This window comes from Scyliorhinus torazame, chromosome 27 (assembly GCF_047496885.1).
Source record: "Scyliorhinus torazame isolate Kashiwa2021f chromosome 27, sScyTor2.1, whole genome shotgun sequence".
NCBI lineage: Eukaryota > Metazoa > Chordata > Chondrichthyes > Carcharhiniformes > Scyliorhinidae > Scyliorhinus > Scyliorhinus torazame.
Window position 1 is genome coordinate 4,231,447 of NC_092733.1, and position 21,338 is coordinate 4,252,784.

Here is a 21,338-nt window from a genome sequence, read left to right on the forward strand (position 1 = left end):
TTTCATTTCAGATTCTGGCCTCTGCCATATTTTGTTTTTGTGTTAAACTAGAAATTAATTCCTTGGCATTAAGAAGATAGAGAATCTCCACAAGTTTGCTATGGAAACAATGTGGTATTAATGCATTAACTTAAAAAGGCAGGAACCTATACCCGACCCCCTTGTAATGTGCGATGTGTTTCAGACCAGAGACTCTCTCTGATGAATTTTTAATTTTCCTAGCCTCAAGATCGAGTAAATTAGGTGAAAGCTAGCAGTTAAGGATTAGTTAATAGACAAGCTGAGGTAAAAGATGTGGTGGTATCAATCTGTTAACATTCTGGGGGGGGTTATCCATGTAATTAATTGATTTTGGTTGAGCTGGTGTAAGAATGAAATACAGAACTTGCATTTGTTTAGAACCTTTCACATCCCCAGCACATCTCAACGCTCTTCACAGCTGTTTAATAACTTTTGAAATGTGGTAAATCTGTTATATAACCAAATGTGGCCATCACTTTGTACACAGCAAGTTTTCACAAACAGAAATGAGATGAGAGGATGTTCTAAGCATAACAATGAGTATTGATGCGCAATCAATTACACTCAAGACAAAGTGATTCATAACTGAGGCTTTAATCTGCTAGAACTCTTCCCCAGCAGCTTCGGTACAGAAAGTGAAGGCTGCTGGGACAGCACCATCTCTTATACCCTGCCTTCAGGGCGGAGCTACGTAATACAGCCAATGGTAGACTCCTGGGTCTAACCAATGGTCATCAGCCTCTCAGGTCCCGCAATACCTGGTACTACCACACGTATGTGACAAACAGAAAAAAAAGATGAATAATTCCAACACTCAAAATCTCCCAGTTAAAGACTGGGAACAAGTACAGTCAGCAGCAAAAACACAACCAATCTGAAAACCTTGCATCGTCTTTCCTCACTAAATTTAATTCCGGGGAAAATAATAATATTGAAAATATATGACTGCACTCATTGTGAACCTCTTGTGAAAATTCCCAAGTGGAAGACTAATAAGGGAAACCTTCTCAAGACCCAAACACCAGGTAAAATATTGAAATGTGTGATATACAGTGTCTTTTGCATGTTGAAATATCTCTAACAAAGTTCCCAGCTACATATTTTATAGACTGTTTCAATCTTGCACCAATCTCACACATCTCAGAAGGCAGTCATACTGCGAAACATGCAAAATAGAAGCGGGAGGAGGTCATTTGGCTCTTCCAGCGTGTTCCACCATTCAACATGACCATGGTGGATCCGGCATCTCGACGCCGTATTCCAGCGGTGTCCCCATAACCCCTGACACCCTCAAAGTCCAGAAATACATCAGTCAGAGTACTTCAAACTAATTTAGTTACATCTAAAAGCTTTGACATGTGCATCAAAGTCATTGTGTGTGATATAAATGGAGTCTTTCGGAGGGAGGAATTTATATATAGGAGCATAATTGGTGTTTTACATTGATTATCTCATTGTGGAATGCTACAGTTTGGCAGGACGCTGTGATACAATCCCTCATTCCAGCTGGCCTTTTGTATTGCAGCAACTTCTCATTAGAAAGAAACAAGATTTGATAGGGAGTCTGGTCTGGCTCTTTTTATAATGGAAAAGATATTTTCTTTTGGAACCTCACACATCACACAAAGTTAAAACGAGATATTGCTCTTTAACGAAATCAAATAAAAATAATTTTTCATTTAATGTTTCTTAATTTTCCAACATTTTCTTTTCCTTTACAGATGAGCCAATAGGAACAACTGTATTAGCAAATAACAAACCGATCTCGGGGGAGTCCCCAGTCTATTTCCCTAATGGTGGCAATATTGTATTAACCTGTGACTCTCGAGGAAATCCTCAGCCAAACGTGACATGGGAATACCCTGTACAGAACAATGTTGAGATTACTTCAAGGATCCTCTATATTTCAGTTGCCACAACAAAAAACAATGGGATATATAAATGTACAGCCACGAATAAACTTGGAGCTGATGAGACGATTGTGAACGTCAAAATTGAAGGTTAGTTGGTAATCACATTGATAATTGAATCAAAGATTTAACTTCAGTGAAAACATATAGTGGAAAAAACCTAAGCACAAGCTAGGTGGGGTTGCGGGGATAGGGTGGGGGATTGGGTCTGTGTGGAGCGCTCCTCAGAGGGTCGGTGCAGACTCGAAGGACTGAATGGCCTCCTGCTGCACTGTGGGGATTCTACGATTCTGTTTACTTTTTGATTCTGCGTCAAAGGATTTGAGTTAAGAGATCAGAAATAACTTGTTCCCTTGTTTCTTTCTATTTATTCTGACCACCAACACATTCAAAAGTGGTTCACGAGCTTTTCCTTCGCATAAGGGAGTATCTTGCCTCCACACTACATGATCACCTAGGTGACCGCATCAACATTGTCGCCTTCCAGTCTCGAAGAAAAGCCATTTGACTCAAAACCCACTCTTTCTCTCTCCACTCTCTGCCATACCTGTAATCTTTCCAGTCATTTCTGTTTTTATTCAAGATTGCAATTCTCTATTTGTTAGTCTGCCAAGGAAGTCACTTGGCCATCCTTAATCTCCTGCAGTACAAGAAACATTATTTAATTTCACATTTTCTTGTCAGCTAGATGCAAGTGATATTTAGTATCCAGGTGTTTTAGGACTCAGGTTTTCTTGACAATGAGTCTAATCTAGAAGATCAGATCAATAGGAGAAAGAAAACTGGAGAGAGAATTAATCAGCACCAACATTATTTGAATCCTAGTAGCTGTATTAAGAATGGCAACGGTGTAGATTTGGATTAGATTTATTGTCACGTGTACCGAGGTACAGTGAAAAGTATTGTTCTGTGTACAGTCCAGACAGATCGGTCCATACATGAAAAAACATAGAACATGCGATAAATACATGAGGATACATAATGAAAATACATAAACATCGACAGCGGGTGAAGTATACGGTGTATATAGTGCTAAAACAATAGAAAAGATGCGTAGAAAGATCTGTTCAGGCCCTAAGAGGGTCATTCAGGAGTCTAGTAACAGCGGGAAAGAAGCTGTTTTTGAAACTATTGATGCGTGCAAGCTTTTGTATCTCCTGCCCAATGGAAGAGGTTGGAAGAGGTTAGAAGAGAGAATAGCCTGGGTGGGAGGGGTCATTGATTATGTTGCCCACTTTCCCAAGGCAGCGGGAGGTGTAGACAGAGTTAATGGATGGGAGGCAGGCTCGGGTGATGGGCTGTGTTCACGACTTTCTGTAGTTCTTGGGCCGAGCAGTTGCCATACCAGGCTGTGATGCAGCCAGATCGGATGCTTTCTATGTACATCTTTAGAAATTGGTAAGAGTCAATGTGGACATGCTGAATTTGCTGAGTTTCCTGAGGAAGTATAGGCACTGTTGTACTTCCTTTTGTTGTAGTGTCGACATGGGTGGACCAGGACAGATTTTGGTGATGTTTACATCTTGGAATTTGAAGCTGTCAACCATCTCCACCTCGGCACCATTGATGCTGACAGGGGCATGGACGACACTTCGCTTCCTGAAGTCAATGACCAGCTCCTTAATTTTGCTGATAAGACCATAAGACATAGGAGTGGAAGTAAGGCCATTCGGCCCATCGAGTCCACTCCACCATTCAATCATGGCTGATTTCAACTCCATTTACCCGCTCTCTCTCCATAGCCTTTAATTCCTCGAGAAATCAAGAATTTATCAACTTCTGTCTTAAAGACATTCAACGTCCCGGCCTCCACCGCCCTCTGTGGCAATGAATTCCACAGACCCACCACTCTCTGGCTGAAGAAATTTCTCCTCATCTCTGTTCTAAAGTGACTCCCTTTTATTCTAAGGCTGTGCCCCCGGGTCCTAGTCTCCCCTGCTAATGGAAACAACTTCCCTACATCCACCCTATCTAAGCTATTCATTATCTTGTAAGTTTCTATTAGATCTCCCCTGATGTTGAGGGAGAGATTGTTGTTGTTACACCCCTCCACTAGGTTCTCTATCTCCCTCCTGTACTGACTCATCTTTGTTCGAGATCCGATCCACTACGGCTGTGTCACCAGAAAACCTATAGGTGGAGTTGGAGCAGAATTTTGCCAGACAGTCATGTGTGCATAAGGAGGAGAGTAGTGGATGAAGCACGCAGCCTTGGTATTAAGGACTATTGTAGGAATACAATCATAGGACCATGGAACATTGATGGGTCAAGAGGATGAAGGATCCATCCTCTCACAATAACTTCATTTATATGATGTTCACAAAAAACCTCTCCAGTGCTAAGAGCAAGAAATTAACAAATGAAAGCTTTAGCAAAACGTTTGATCAATGACCGCAAGCTTGATCACAAAGATGAAATTTGTAGACTATTGGGGATTTCTTGCAGTTGGAGAGAAAGTGAAAGAAAAAACTGAACAGATGTTTGGCTGATAAATTGTTCAAACATGAACAGCAACTATCTTGCATGTACTTCAGGCTGACACCGTTGTCATGGGCAGTGCTCCTGGCGTTCAATCATTACCACTTCCTGCCAATCTCTTTTACAACAATCTCACCTGACTCCAAGATTCTCTTGATCTATATTAATGACTTAGATTTGAGTATACAGGCCACAATTACAAAATTGGCGTATGACACAAGTATAGTGAACTGTGATAGGAAAGTGACAGACCCCAAGTGAATCCAAACAGGTTGGTGAAATGTATGGACTGAAAATATTTAACACAGAGAAGAGCAAAGTGATACATTTTGGTGAGAGGAATGAGGAGAAGAAATATAAAATAGAGGGCACAATTCAAAACAGGGAGACCTCCGGTAATATGTGTACAATTTGTTGAACATGGCAGGGAACTTTGGAAATATGTACATGGGCCGACATTCTCCCCATGTCTGCGTGGGTTTCCTCCAGGTGCTCTGGTTTCCTCCCACAGTTTAAAGGATTCCTGGGTGTTAGAGGGATCGGGCGAAGGAGTGGGCCTTGGTAGAGTGGAGTCGGTATGGCCTCCTTCCGCAACGTCGGGATTCCATGGATTCCAAGCTTGGACACACATGAAACAAAATGGGCATTAGGAGATTAAAATTCCAGATCGAATTGTCTTTTTTGAAAATAAATTATATAAATGTTTACAAATCATTTAATTCAACTTCCATTTCTCCCACAGATAGAAGAGCAATCATAGCGGCAGCAAGTGTATCAGTGGTGGCAGCAGTAGCCCTTGCATCAGGAGCCATCATTTATTACTTGAAAAAGAATGCCTAGAAAACAGGAAAATACAAACTACAAATGCAAAGCACAAACAACAATTCACAAGTTCCCAATTCATAACCAGTAAAGGAGAAGCTTATGAAACAAGATTCGTCAATTTAAAAGCTATTTTCGACTGCTCTGGGGAAACTGCTGTGGGGAAAGATAATGGGTTTGAGTTTGTATTGATGTTTCTCCTGGTATCAGCAGACAAACATGAGAACGATGCACACATTCACCCCCAAATCCTTCTGAATGGCTTCTCACCTCTATATTTGTAACTTTCACCAACTATAACTCTGAGATCTTTCTCAGTCTGTGCTTCTTGCACATCCCCAGTTTTAACCCACTGTGGTTCATTCCTGCTATGCCAAATCCCTAAGGAATAGAAAAATAGGAGTAAACGATTTAGCCCCTGGAGACTGTTCTGCTCCAAAGGTTCTATACATCTGGGGCGAGATTCTCCGACCCCCCGCCGGGTCGGAGAATCGCCGGGGGCTGGCGTGAATCCCGCCCCCGCCGGTTGCTGAATTCTCCGGCACCGGACATTCGGCGGCAGCGGGAATCGCGCCGCGCCGGTTGGCGGCCCCCCCCCCCGCGATTCTCCGGTCCGGATGGGCCGAAGTCCCGCTGCTAAAATGACTGTCCCGCCGGCGTAGATTAAAGCACCTACCTTACCGGCGGGACAAGGCGGCGCGGGCGGGCTCCGGGGTCCTGGGGGGGGGGGTGGGTGCGCAGGGCGATCTGGCCCCGGGGGGTGCCCCACGGTGGCCTGGCCCGCGATCGGGGCCCACCGATCCGCGGGCGGGCCTGTGCCGTGGGGGCACGCTTTTCCTTCCGCCTTCGCCACGGTCTCCACCATGGCGGAGGCGGAAGAGACTCCCTCCACTGCGCATGCGCGGGGATGCCGTGAGCGGCCGCTAACGCTCCCGCGCATGCGCCGCCCGGACATGTCATTTCCGCACCAGCTGGCGGGACACCAAAGGCCTTTTCCGCCAGCTGGCGGGGCGGAAATTCGTCCTGCGCCGGCCTAGCCCCTTAAGGTTGGGGCTCGGCCCCCCAAGATGCGGAGCATTTCGCACCTTTTGGGCGGCGCGATGCCCGACTGATTTGCGCCGTTTTGGGCGCCAGTCGGCGGACATCCCGCCGATACCGGAGAATTTCGCCCCTGATCTAAGTGAGTCGGTGCAGACTCGATGGGCCAAATGGCCTCCTTCTGCACTATATGTCCTATGTATAGGAACTTTGTGATCTAGGTTGATATTCAGTGTCATACTGAAGGAGGGCTGCATTATCCAGCAAGTTGCTGTTAAACTGGGAAACAGTCAGGGAAGCGTGACTAAGAAAATCACTGTAATGGTTGGGAATTCGGAAGAATATGATCACATGAGGCACGTCCAAGACCAGATGACAAATCTCTCCTGCAGATAGTTCCGAGTTAATCTGAATGATTCTAAGTGCCAGATTGAAATGTGAGGTAAGCGCTCAAAAACTTGAGCTTTTCATCTTCGAAAGGCAGTGACTTTATCCACAAAGCAACTCTGGAACTCTCCATTAAGCTGACGATAAGTGAGTGCCAAAGACAAATTTAGGAAAGGTTTTTAGAAAGTTTGTCACACCAAAAGTCATAAAACAATAAACTCAATTCCGGGACAGAGCCACTGAGGCAAAACCCCCAGGATCATTCTGAAAATTGTTGGCTGCTTTAATAGGGTGGCAGGGATTGCTGCCACTTTCTAGACGAATGTGTTAAGATGGGCCGAATAGCCTTCATCAACTCCATCTATATTGCAACTGCTGGAAAGTCAGAGTTAGTTCTTCCTTCTCTTTCCATGATTGAAGTGAGCAGTATGCAGAACTTCCACAAGCTTTGGGCTTATTCAGTGGTCCAACAGTCAGAATTGAATTCTGTGCCATTCCACTAATATAAATGTGGTGAAAATAGTGGTGAAGAGTTCACTACGTCCGTGTTAAAGGTGATGGTGTTGATATTTAGTATTTTGGGATAAACTGGTATGGTTTATATTTGGTCTACTTCTCTTTCACCTGAAATCGATGAAATGTTTTCTATTTTGGGTCAATTAGATCCAGATTTATAAGGTACAGTAGATTAAGTGTGTTTAATTGTATCCACATGTTGGGCATTGACTGGAGGTTGGCGTGTTCAAAACTTCAAGTCAGTCTGAATCTGTGATGGTTGCTTTGGAGATCTACGGTGTATGATGGTTTTGTACATTCCTACATTACAACAATGTCTACAGTTTTTTAAAAAATGACTTCATTGGCTATAAAGAGCGTTAAAACAATCAATGGCGCTTAATGCAAGGCTCTCTTTTCTATGAATAAAAGCTTGTAACGTGCATAAAGACAAGACTCGATCTCTCCTTCACTCCATACCTATCTGAGTTGGAGCACAGCTGCTGCCCCGACACCCAAAGAGTGAGGAATTTGTGAGGTTTTTTAGAGTCTCCAGACTTTGTTTATTGATTTCTGTAATTTGGAAACATCTTTTAAAGCCCCTTTGTGTTTGCTTTCTGACTTGAGAGCTGAAGCAATTTTTTTCAGTCTCCTCCTTGGTCAGATCCCCTGACAGATTCTGAACATGGCCACAGATTTATTTCTTATTTCACTCTGCACCATTCTTACGGAGGAGATGGAGCAGATGCTACTGTGCACAGGACAGCTGTGACTGCCATGAAACCTGATATTCTGGAGATTGACGTATCTTGCATGCAAGAGACAAGGCCTGGGATTCTCCGACCCGAGTTCATCCCGAAACCGCTGCCAGCGAGGGCGGAGAATTTGGCGCTCAGCCAAAATTCCGTTCACTGCAGCGAGACTGGAGAATCCCACCGGCGAGAACGGGCGGAGAATTCCGGGCAAGATCTGCCGAGAGTGAATCACTGAAAGACCTGGGGCGACATTCTCGGACCCCCCCCGCCGGGTCGGAGAATCGCCGGGGGCTGGCGTGAATCCCGCCCCCGCCAGTTGCCGAAGTCTCCGGCACCAGAGATTCGGCGGGGGCGGGAATCGGGCCGCGCCGGTTCGCGGGCCCCCCCGCTCGATTCTCCGGCCCGGATGGGCCGAAGTCCCGCCGATAAATTGACTGTCCCGCCGGCCTAAATTAAATCACCTACCTTACCGGTGGGACAAGGTGGCGTGGGCGGGCTCCGGGGTCCTGGGGGGGGGGGGGGGAGGCGCAGGGCGATCTGGCCCGGGGGGTGACCCCACGGTGGCCTGGCCCGCGATCGGGGCCCACCGATCCGCGGGCGGGCCTGTGCCGTGGGGGCACTCTTTTCCTTCCGCCTCCGCCACGGTCTCCACCATGGCGGAGGCGGAAGAGACTCCCTCCACTGCGCATGCGTGGGAAACTGTCAGCGGCCGCTGACGCTCCCGCGCATGCGCCGCCCCGAGATGTCATTTCCGCGCCAGCTGGCGGGGCAACAAAGGCCATTTCCGCCAGCTGGCGGGGCGGAAATTCATCCGGCGTCGGCCTAGCCCCTCAATGTTGTGGCTCGGCCCCCCTTCAGCAGTCAAGGGCATTCAGCCTCTGATCTCCGGGTAAGCGTTTTCCAAGGCGGCCTTCAGGACGCGCGACAACGCAGAATCGCCGAGCAGAAACTTATAGCCAAGTTCCGCACACATGAGTGTGGGACCTGGGATTCATGTCGCATTACATTCATCCCCCACCATCTGGCCTGCGAAATCCTACCAACTGTCCTGGCTTGACACAATTCACACCTCTTTAACCTGGGGTTACCCCATCTCTGGATCTGTAAAGATTTAATCACCTGCTAATGCTCGCATTCCTAGCATTGTTTGGCATCTTTGAATTTGTCTATATATATGTTTCTGGAACAGACCTCTTCATTCACCTGAGGAAGGAGCAGCGCTCCGAAAGCTAGTGATTCGAAACAAACCTGTTGGACTTTAACCTGGTGTTGTAAGACTTCGTACTGTGCTCACCCCAGTCCAACGCCGGCATCTCCACATCGTTGAAAATAAAAGCAGGGGAGTTTATCACCAACTACAATAACCAGTTGGAGAGATGGGTGGGACACTACCTTCAGGTGTACTCTAGGGAGAACACTGTCACTGAGGAAGCTCCAGACACTATAGAACGCCTGCCTGTCGTAGAATCATAGATTCTCTACAATGCAGAAGGAGACCATTCAGCCCATTGATGCTGCACCGACCCTTCGAACGAGCACCCTGCTCATGTCCACTCCACCCTATCCCCATAGCATGGCCAATCCATCTAACCTGCACACCTTTGGACTGCGGGAGGAAACCGGAGCACCCGGAGGAAGCCCACACAGACACAGGGAGGGAGTGCAAACTTCACACAGACAGTCACCCGAGGCTGGAATTGAACCTGGATCACTTGTGCTGCGATGCAGCAGTGCTAACCACTATGCAAACGTGCCGCCTTGTGTCATGGAAGAGTTGGATATCAAACCCACAATGGCGGAGCTTTGCAAAGCTCTAGGTGCAGATGCTATATAAATGCAAGAAGGGAAAAGCAGAACTAACCACAAACAATTAATCCCTGCACCAGTGAGGAACAGTGACAGCCGTGTGTACCATCTACAAGATGCACTGCAGTAACTCACCAAGGCTCCTTAGGCAGCACCTTCCAAACCCACGACCGCCACCATCTAGAAGGACAAGAGCAGCAGATACCGGGGAACCCCACCACCTGGAAGTTCTCCTCCAAGTTCCTCCAAGTCACACTCCATCCTGAATTGGAGATATATCTCCATTTTTCACTGGCGATGGGTCAAAATCCTGGAACTCCCTCCCAAACATAGCAGATGTCATGTGGGGTCACTGCGCCTAGGCAGAAAGGCACCAGAGGGGGGGTTCTGAGGGAGATACTGGATGCTCAGGTGTTGGGGGGGTGTGAGGTAGCGAGTGGACTAAGGGGCAGATTCCAGGGAGGCAGGCGGGACTAATGCCAGGAGGAGAGAGGTACTAATTCACACTTGCAACTCTAAATTGCACGGTGTCACTCCTTGCCACTAACAGCAGCACCCACTGCTTCCCAGGCGGCATTCGTCACAATGGGTCTCTTACCCATGTGGGGGTACGGGGTGTACTGCCTCTTTTCCACAGCATCCAGGTCTGCATCCAGAAAACGAGGAGCAGGTTTCGGAGCTGCCATCCTCCAGGCCGGACTGGGAGTGAGTGCTCAGAGGCCCTTTCAAATGCAGCTCCCCTTGTTAGTAGTGAAAGCTGAGCCCCGAGTCGGGCGAGTCAGATGCCTGGGGACCCTGGCTCACCATGATTCACGTCGGCGATCATTAGTGCACTAAGTGTGGGTGAATTGCGATCTGGATCACACCCATTAACTAGACAGAAATCACCCCTCGCTTCCCGGCAAAACGGACATGGAGGGCGCAATCTTCAGGCCATGCTGGAAAGCTGGCCGGTCGAAGATGGGAGACCTCGCTCCCGGGATCTACCCGGCTCGCAATGCCTCGCCAGATTCAATGCAATCTTGCGAGATGTTGCAAGTGGGATCCCGCCCACAATAGTCTGCACGTTCTTCTCGTGTCTGCGTGAGTTTCCCCCGGGTGCTCCAGTTTCCTCCCGCAAGTCCCGAAAGACGTAATGTTAGGTATTTTGCACATTCTGAATCCTCCCTCAGTGTACCCGAACAGGCGCCGGAATGTGGCGACTAGGGGCTTTTCACAGTAACTTCATTGCAGTGTTAATGTAAACCTACTTGTGACAATAAAGATTATTGTTATTATCAGTTTTTGGCAAATCTGTATATTAGAGCGAGGCCTTACTCTAATGTGCAGATTCTCGAGGTACCTGAGGCTTTGGGATTCAATCTCCTCTCCTCGGGATCCTCGGGCGAGCACCGTTTGGTACTGGTCCCCACAAATGGGGACGAGATGGAATGGCAATCATGGGGGTCTCCAGGGGGTTCGGAGGCCCCAGCTGCATGCCCTTTGGGCAGGGTGGTGCCCTGGCACTGCTGGTGCCACCTGGGTACCCTGGCAGTGCTGCCTGGCACCGCCATCTTGACACCATGGCAGTGCCACCTGGGTGCTAGCCTGGCACTGTCAAGGTGCCCAGGTAGCACTTCCAGCTGGCGCAAGGGGCACTCCAAGGTGCCAAGCTGGCATTTTTTGATGGCGTGAAATCCACGTGCCTGCAGTGGGTGCTGGGGAGCCGGGGGATCCTCCCATGTTGTGATCGGGCTGGGGGGAGGTCGGGGGGTAAAGAGTAAACAGGCCATCAGTAGTGTGAAGGGGTTGTTTAGCAATTAGAGGCCCTTTAAAGGAAAAAAAAGTTTTATTGTTCCTAGTTTTAATAATATTATTATTATTATTACTAAAACAGCTAGATATTTTGCAATTGGATACAAGACACCAGGGAGTGAACATCTCTCAACTCTGCCAGAAGAAAAAGCTGGACAGGACGGGAGCTGCAAAGAGGCAAGCTTCCCAAATAAACAGTTACGGTCCAGATGACCAGGGAATTGGGACAGAAAGAATGTCTTCAGGCGACTGAAATTAAGAGAATCCAGACCAAAGTATTGTTCAGAAGAATTCAAGGAAAAGTAAATTAAGTATTCTGAGTTGAAGAGACAATTGCATTAAGCAGATGTCAAATGGGAAAGCAAACTGCAGAGGTAAATCAAACATTTGATGCCATTTTATTGGAGTCTGGGAATCGAGAGTTGAAGCAACTGTGAACAGTTTGTACAGCAATCAAGACAAAGAAATCCTATAGGGGAGGTGTAAAATCCTGGACTGATATGGCTGTTAAAAGCAGAATGGAAGCTTTGTTTAAAAGTGTAAATTGGAAAACCTGGACTGGATGTTCGACTGCAAACCAGTAATTGAAAGCATGCCTGTCAACAAGATTGTAAAATGTATTTTTGGGAATGCAGCTTGGAAACTCTCATGTGACAATCATCTGGGGGGATTCTGAGGAAACATCCACTAACTTGGGTTCAGAGCAATGTGTGTATTTGATCACAGACACCTTGGGTGAGATTCTCCGACCCCCCGCCGGGTCGGGGAATCGCCGGGGGCTGGCGTGAATCCCGCCCCTGCTGGTTGCCAAATTCTCCGGCGCCGGATATTCGGCGGGGGCAGGAATCGCGCCGCGCGGGTTGGCGGGCCTTCCCCCGCGATTCTGCGGCCTGGATGGGCCGAAGTCCCGCCGCTAAAAGGCCTGTCCCGCCGGCGTAGATTAAACCACCTACCTTACCGGCGGGACAAGGCGGCGCGGGCGGGCTCTGGGGTCCTGGGGGGGGGGGACGCGGGGCGATCTGACCCCGGGGGGTGCACCCACGGTGGCCTGGCCCGCGATCGGGGCCCACCGATCCGCGGGCGGGCCTGTGCCGTGGGGGCACTCTTTTCCTTCCGCCTTCGCCACGGTCTCCACCATGGTGGAGGCGGAAGAGACCCCCTCCACTGCGCATGTGCGGGAATGCCGTCAGCGGCCGCTAACGCTCCCGCGCATGCGCCGCCCGGAGATGTCATTTCCGCACCAACTGACGGGGCACCAAAGGCCTTTTCCGCCAGCTGGCGGGGCGGAAATTCGCCCGGCGCCGACCTAGTCCCTTAAGGTTGGAGCTCGGCCCCCAAAGATGCGGAGCATTCCGCACCTTTGGGGCGGCGCGATGCCCGACTGATTTGCGCCGTTTTGGGCGCCAGTCGGCGGATGTCGCGCCGATACCAGAGAATTTCGCCCAATGTGTGCTAAAAGAGACTTTGCCTGTTAATGAGACCGTTGTAGCTCAAAATGTAATTCATTTAATCTTTAAATCTGTGTGTATAGACACTGGTTCTATTTTTCACTCCGAAGCTATCTGATTGTAAACCACAGCTTCTGTAATTTTGATCAATGGAGGGGTGAGAGATTTGAAGAGTCTGTAAACTTTGTTTATTGATTTTCCACAATTTAGAAAGATTCTTTTTCAAGCCTTTTTTCACCCTTGGTTCTGAACTTTGACCTGCTCTAAACTTTCAATCCCTCCTCCTTGTTCAGACCACCTACATCCCAAAGAACAAGGATGGTCTCTTTCAATATTCCACCCTTACCCATTGCGATAGGTCAATGCAGGTTGTAGGGCTCAGCAATTGGGCAGCTTGCTGGAAGACACAGCGCACCAGATATTAACCCCACCATGGAATTTCAAAGCTGAGACAAGCCCTGGAAATTCCACTGTGGGGCTCTGCATCATTAAAGTTCACTTCTCAAAAAGTTGAAATTGGTCAACTCTGAGCCACCGCTGGAAGATCTCAAACCCTCTCATCTGTCATCATGACACTGTGGCCAAAGTTCACCTGTTGTCAAATAAATGATTTTTTCTCTATACGAGCAGCTAGAGGGGAATCCCTATTAGAGGACAGTGAGTACGGATTTACCTGGTCAATGCCCTGTTCAGAAGGCAAACCCACTTCTTTAACTTTGTCACGTGGCCAGGCAGCAGGGAGAAAGGCTTTGGGGAATCCCTGAAATGAAGGTGTCTATAGAACCTCCTCTCACTTTTTGAAACACCCTCTCATCACCAAGAGCAGAAAGGAATTCCACTCTACAATTTTACAGGTAATGTGTGACGTCTCTCAGATGACCACCCGAGACTGAAGCAGAAAGTTCAGTGCAGCTACCAGACTGATGAACGAAAGAAGCACTGGGATTCTGAAAGCTTTCAGGCAGCATGGTAGCACAGTGGTTAGCACAGTTGCTTCACAGCGCCAGGGTCCCAGGTTCGATTCCCCGCTGGGTCACTGTCTTTGCGAAGTCTGCACGTTCTCCCCGTGTGTGCGTGGGTTTCCTCCGGGTGCTCCGGTTTCCTCCCACAGTCCAAAGATGTGCAGGTTAAGTGGATTGGCCATGCTAAATTGCTCTTAGTGTCCAAAATTGGGGTTTCTGGGTTATGGGGATAGGGTGGAGGTGTGGGCTTAGGTAGGATGCTCTTTCCAAGAACCGATGCAGACTCAATGGGAGGAAGTGGTCGAGCGAGGGAACCGTGGTTTACTAAGGCAGTCGAAACACTTATCAAGAGGAAGAAGGAAGCTTATGTAAAGATGAGACATGAAGGTTCAGTTAGGGCGCTCAAGAGTTACAAGTTAGCTAGGAAGGACCTAAAGAGAGAGCTAAGAAGAGCCAGGAGGGGACATGAGAAGTCTTTGGCAGTTAGGATCAAGGATAACCCTAAAGCTTTCTATAGATATGTCAGGAATAAAAGAATGACTAGGGTAAGAGTCGGGCCAGTCAAGGACAGTAGTGGGAAGTTGTGCTTGGAGTCCGAGGAGACAGGAGAGGTGCTAAATGAATATTTTTTGTCAGTATTCACACAGGAAAAAGACAATGTTGTCGAGGAGAATACTGAGATTCAGGCTACTAGACTAGAAGGGCTTGAGGTTCATAAGGAGGAGGTGTTAACAATTCTGGAAAGTGTGAAAATAAGTCCCCTGGGCCGGATAGGATTTATCCTAGGATTCTCTGGGAAGCTAGGGAGGAGATTGCTGAGCCTTTGGCTTTGATCTTTAAGTCATCTTTGTCTACAGGAATAGTGCCAGAAGACTGGAGGATAGCAAATGTTGTCCCCTTGTTCAAGAAGGGGAGTAGAGACAACCCCCGTAACTATAGACCAGTGAGCCTTACTTCTGTTGTGGGCAAAATCTTGGAAAGGTTTATAAGAGATAGGGTGTATAATCATCTGGAAAGGAATAATTTGATTAGACATAGTCAACACGGTTTTGTGAAGGGTAGGTCGTGCCTCACAAACCTTATTGAGTTCTTTGAGAAGGTGACCAAAAAGGTGGATGAGGGTAAAGCAGTTGATGTGGTGTATATGGATTTCAGTAAGGCGTTTGATAAGGTTCCCCACGGTGGGCTACTGCAGAAAATACGGAGGCATGGGATTCAGGGTGATTTAGCAGTTTGGATCAGAAATTGGCTAGCTGGAAGAAGACAAAGGGTGGTGGTTGATGGGAAATGTTCAGACCTGCACATCTTTGGACTGTGGGAGGAAACCGGAGCACCCGGAGGAAACCCACGCAGACACGGTGAGAACGTGCAGACTCCGCACAGACAGTGACCCAGCGGGGAATCGAACCTGGGACCCTGGAGCTGTGAAGCAACTGTGCTAACCACTGTGCTACCATGCTGCCTGAAAGCTTTCAGCATCCCAGTGCTTCTTTCGTTCATCAGTCTGGTAGCTGCACTGAACTTTCTGCTTCAGTCTCGGGTGGTCATCTGAGAGACGTCACACATTACCTGTAAAATTGTAGAGTGGAATTCCTTTCTGCTCTTGGTGATGAGAGGGTGTTTCAAAAAGTGAGAGGAGGTTCTATAGACACCTTCATTTCAGGTGTGATGTACCACAAGGATCTGTTTTGGGGCCACTGCTGTTTGTCATTTTTATAAATGACCTGGAGTAGGGCGTAGAAGGATGGGTGAGTAAATTTGCAGATGACACTAAAGTCGGTGGAGTTGTGGACAGTGCGGAAGGATGTTACAAGTTGCAGAGGGACATAGATAAGCTGCAGCGCTGGGCTGAGAGGTGGCAAATGGAGTTTAATGCAGAAAGGTGTGAGGTGATTCATTTTGGAAGGAATAACAGGAAGACAGAGTACTGGGCTAATGGTAAGATTCTTGGCAGTGTGGATGAGCAGAGAGATCTCGGTGTCCATGTACATAGATCTCTGAGAGTTGCCACTCAGGTTGAGAGGGTTGTTAAGAAGGCGTATGGTGTGTTAGCATTTATTGGTAGAGGGATTGAGTTTTGGAGCCATGAGGTCATGTTGCAGCTGTACAAAACTCTGGTGCGGCCGCATTTGGAGTATTGCGTGCAATTCTGGTCGCCGCATTATAGGAAGGATGTGGAAGCATTGGAAAGGGTGCAGAGGAGATTTACCAGAATGTTGCCTGGTATGGAGGGAAGATCTTATGAGGAAAGGCTGAGGGACCTGAGGCTGTTTTCATTAGAGAGAAGAAGGTTAAGAGGTCACTTAATTGAGGCATACAAGATGATCAGAGGATTGGATAGGGTGGACAGTGAGAGCCTTTTTCCTTGGATGGTGATGTCTAGCACGAGGGGACATAGCTTTAAATTGAGGGGAGATAGATATAAGACAGATGTCAGAGGTAGGTTCTTTACTCAGAGAGTAGTAAGGGCGTGGAATGCCCTGCCTGCAACAGTAGTGGACTCGCCAACACTAAGGGCTTTCAAATGGTCATTGGATAGACATATGGACGATAAGGGAATAGTGTAGATGGGCTTTAGAGTGGTTTCACAGGTCGGCGCAACATCGAGAGCCGAAGGGCCTGTACTGCGCTGTAATGTTCTATGTTCTATGTTCTGCACTGTAAATTCTATAAATTCTATCAAATGTGTGGGTAACGTGATGCCCCTTTCCCAGGGGTCTGCTCAGTTTGTTTGAAAGCCCCTTGGAAGATTTGGAGGTTTGAATGAATGATGTTGGCCATTCTTCTCCAGGGTGCAATGCCTTCCTGCACCCTGGGCACAGATGCCACTTGACTCTTCATAATCCTGTTTGGTCAGAAATACACTGAAGCTATTTAAGATTGAAATGAAAGAGCCAAGCAATGAATGGTCCACTGCTGATGAAAGGTCATTGGCTGTAAACTGTTTCTCTCCACAGATGCTGTCTGAACTGATGACTATTTCCAGAATCTGTCCTTTTGATTTCAGTTTTCCATCCTCAACAATATTTCCCCTTTTAAAAGATTTTGGGATTTGTTCACAATTGTACTTGTTCTAAATGAATTCCAAATCCCTACAATTCCTATGTGTTGTTTACTCGACAGACATTATCGTTAGATTTGAGGAACAGATCACTGCAAACCCCCGAGCTGTGGCATTTGGAGACTCTTTGACAGCGAACTGCAGTACAACATGTGCAAATAATACAATAATATTGGAAGCAATACGGCCTTATCAGGAATCACACGGTGCTCAATGGCGAGCAGTTTATTTCTCAAGTATCCAGTCATGGTCTGTGAAAGTGACATGTCTTGTACAATGCCAAGAGTTTGGCAATCGGATGACCAATACGAGCGAATACAATACGGCCGTATACAGTAAGTAAAAACTCTTCTATCAACATACAAAAGAAAATAGTGGGAGGTGATATGCTTAGGGTTGTACAGAAAATGTTTGGTTGAGCACAGCTTAAAGTTGCTGTGTGGATAACTTGTGATGTATTATAAAATTGGATTACACAAAGTGAGTCCCTCATCTCAACTGGGATGGAGCGTGATCGAATAGAGGAGTGCCGGAAAAACAGAAGAGAGAAAAATCAGTAGTTTATAATGGTGTTATTTATCATGGTGCAGAAATCAGTACACACGTGCACCTTGTAATCTTAAAATCTTTCAAATTAACAAAGTTTCCCTGTATCAATCCATTTCAACAATTTGGCTTCCTATTTATAAATGTTAAAAAGTTGCAGAAGACATGACAGCACATTCAGGGAAAATGTGGATTGATCACCGACTGTAACAAGAAATTCTTCCCGAAGCTCCCACATAATCAGACTCCCAGATTAATGAGAAAATCAAAGGGTGGGGGGGGGGGGGGGGGACAATTGGAAATCACCGAGCATCGAGATCGAGCATCCAGCATAATCCTTCACAAGGCCCAAGAAAAGATCAAATAGCCACTTAGGTATCACAACTTGTCATATGGTTCAGAGTGAGAGGGATCCGACAGAGTGAAGGAAATATTTGGAATTGGTTTAATATTACCCGGTATCAAGTTGCTGAAGGAGGTGATAGAAATCAAAGGATGAGGCAATGGAGGAGTCATTTTCAAACAAAGTTTCTCCACCATTCCACACTCTGCTATACAATAGTTTTCTGGGATAGTGACAGAATTTTAAAATGTTTGAACAATATTCTTCAAAATCAAGTTTCAATTTGCAGCTGACACTAATCCAGGTCAAACTAACACTGATCCATAATGATGTTGTCTCAGTTGACTCATAGAATCATAGAATTTACAGTGCAGAAGGAGGCCATTCGGCCCATCGAGTCTGCACCGGCCCTTGGAAAGAGCACCCCAAGTAAGCCCACACCTCCACCTATCCCCGTAACCCTTTAACCCCACCTAACCTTTTTTGGACACTAAGGGCAATTTATCATGGCCAATACACTTAATCTGCATATCTTTGGGCTGTGGGAGGAAACTGGAGCACCCGGAGGAAACCCACGCAGACACGGGGAGAACATGCAGACTCCGCACAGACAGTGGGGATCAAACCTGGAACTGAACACAAGATAGAGGTTGTGACATTATACAAATAAGAACATAAGAACTAGGAACATGAGTAGGCCATCTGGCCCCTCGAGCCTGCTCCACCATTCAATGAGATCATGGCTGATCTTTGTGGACTCAGCTCCACTCTCCGGCCCGTACACCATATCCCCGAATCCCTTTATTCTTTAGAAAGGCATCTATCTTTTTCTTAAAAACGTTTAAAGAAGGAGCCTCAACTGCTTCACTGGGCAAGGAATTCCAGAGATTCACAACCCTTTGGGTGAAGAAGTTCCTCCTACACTCCGTCCTAAATCTACCTCCCCTTATTTTGAGGCTATGCCCTCTAGTTCTGCTTTCCCCGACCAGTGGAAACAACCTGCCCGCATCTATCCTATCTATTCCCTTCATAATTTTATATGTCTCAATTATGTCTCCGCATCCTTCTAAACTCCAATGAGTACAGTCCCAGTCTACTCAACCTCTCATCATAATCTAATCCCCTCAACTCCTCAAATGTACAGCATGTGAAGAGTTAATGTTACGTTAAAACTAGCCATTAGAGGGAGCTAAGGGGCAGTACTATAAATTGCACTGACTCTTAGATTCCTGAGAGAGTGAGCTGGAGAGGGTAGAGACTGGAGTCGAGTGCACTGTAGAGCTAGTAAGATAGAACATAATTGTAGTTAGACTATAGAGATAGTGTTAGTGAGTGTAGTTTAATAATATATTTGTTTACCATAGGAATAAGTGTCAAAATCAAGTAGTGTAAATAAAATTAATTTAGTTCATGAAAAGAATTCCAGGTGTCTTTATGATCACTATGCTTTCCATCCAGGCGTCAACCTGACAAAGATCAACACAGAGGTTATTTAGGATACATCTATTTAGGAACTAGGTTTTCTGTAAAATGAACATAGAACATAGAACATAGAAAATACAGCACAGAACAGGCCCTTCGGCCCACGATGTTGTGCCGAACCTTTGTCCTAGATTAATCATAGATTATCATTGAATTTACAGTGCAGAAGGAGGCCATTCGGCCCTTTGAGTCTGCACCGGCTCTTGGAAAGAGCACCCTACCCAAACTCAACACCTCCACCCACCACCAAGGGCAATTTGGACACTAAGGGCAATTTATCATTGGCCAATTCACCTAACCCGCACATCTTTGGATTGTGGGAGGAAACCGGAGCACCCGGAGGAAACCCACGCACACACGGGGAGGACGTGCAGACTCCGCACAGACAATGACCCAAGCCGGAATCGAACCTGGGACCCTGGAGCTGTGAAGCAATTGTGCTATCCACAATGCTACCGTGCTGCCCTTAAGAACAAATAAATCTACACTATATCATTTTACCGTCATCCATGTACCTATCCAATAGCTGCTTGAAGGTCCCTAATGTTTCCGACTCAACTACTTCCACAGGCAGTGCATTCCATGCCCCCACTACTCTCTGGGTAAAGAACCTACCTCTGATATCCCTCCTATATCTTCCACCTTTCACCTTAAATTTATGTCCCCTTGTAATGGTGTGTTCCACCCGGGGAAAAAGTCTCTGACTGTCTACTCTATCTATTCCCCTGATCATCTTATAAACCTCTATCAAGTCGCCCCTCATCCTTCTCCGCTCTAATGAGAAAAGGCCTAGCACCCTCAACCTTTCCTCGTAAGACCTACTCTCCATTCCAGGCAACATCCTGGTAAATCTTCTTTGCACCTTTTCCAGAGCTTCCACATCCTTCCTAAAATGAGGCGACCAGAACTGTACACAGTACTCCAAATGTGGCCTTACCAAAGTTTTGTACAGCTGCAACATCACCTCACGGCTCTTAAATTCAATCCCTCTGTTAATGAACGCGAGCACACCATAGGCCTTCTTCACAGCTCTATCCACTTGAGTGGCAACTTTCAAAGATGTACAAACATAGACCCCAAGATCTCTCTGCTCCTCCACATTGCCAAGAACTCTACCGTTAACCCTATATTCCGCATTCATATTTGTCCTTCCAAAATGGACAACCTCACACTTTTCAGGGTTAAACTCCATCTGCCACTTCTCAGCCCAGCTCTGCATCCTATCTATGTCTCTTTGCAGCCGACAACAGCCCTCCTTACTATCCACAACTCCACCAATCTTCGTATCGTCTGCAAATTTACTGACCCACTCTTCAACTCCCTCATCCAAGTCATTAATGAAAATCACAAACAGCAGAGGACCCAGAACTGATCCCTGCGGTACGCCACTGGTAACTGGGATCCAGGCTGAATATTTGCCATCCACCACCACTCTCTGACTTCTATCGGTTAGCCAGTTCGTTATCCAACTGGCCAAATTTCCCACTATCCCATGCCTCCTTACTTTCTGCATAAGCCTACCATGGGGAATTTTATCAAATGCCTTACTAAAATCCATGTACACTACATCCACTGCTTTACCTTCATCCACATGCTTGGTCACCTCCTCAAAGAATTCAATAAGATTTGTAAGGCAAGACCTACCCCTCACAAATCCGTGCTGACTATCCCTAATCAAGCAGTGTCTTTCCAGATGCTCAGAAATCCTATCCTTCAGTACCCTTTCCATTACTTTGCCTACCACCGAAGTAAGACTAACTGGCCTGTAATTCCCAGGGTTATCCCTAGTTCCTTTTTTGAACAGGGGCACGACATTCGCCACTCTCCAATCCCCTGGTACCACTCCTGTTGACAGTGAGGACAAAAAGATCATTGCCAACGGCTCTGCAATTTCATCTCTTGCTTCCCATAGAAAAGATGTGTATTCTAAACTGGTTCAATTTTTATTAATGTTTATTGATGAAAGTAGTACAGGTTACAATCTTCAGTG

The 21,338-nt window shown here is 46.9% G+C and overlaps 1 protein-coding gene across 1 annotated transcript in view; it reads left to right on the forward strand.

The window, feature by feature from the left end:
* The window catches only part of LOC140403138 (vascular cell adhesion protein 1-like), a 320,011-nt gene that overhangs the window by 225,039 nt on the left and 73,634 nt on the right, over nt 1-21,338 (forward strand). The window contains exons 4-5 of the mRNA XM_072490802.1: nt 1,743-2,021; nt 17,040-17,312. Of these exons, the coding sequence (XP_072346903.1) occupies nt 1,743-2,021; nt 17,040-17,312 (552 nt within the window). The remainder of the gene's footprint in view (nt 1-1,742; nt 2,022-17,039; nt 17,313-21,338) is intronic.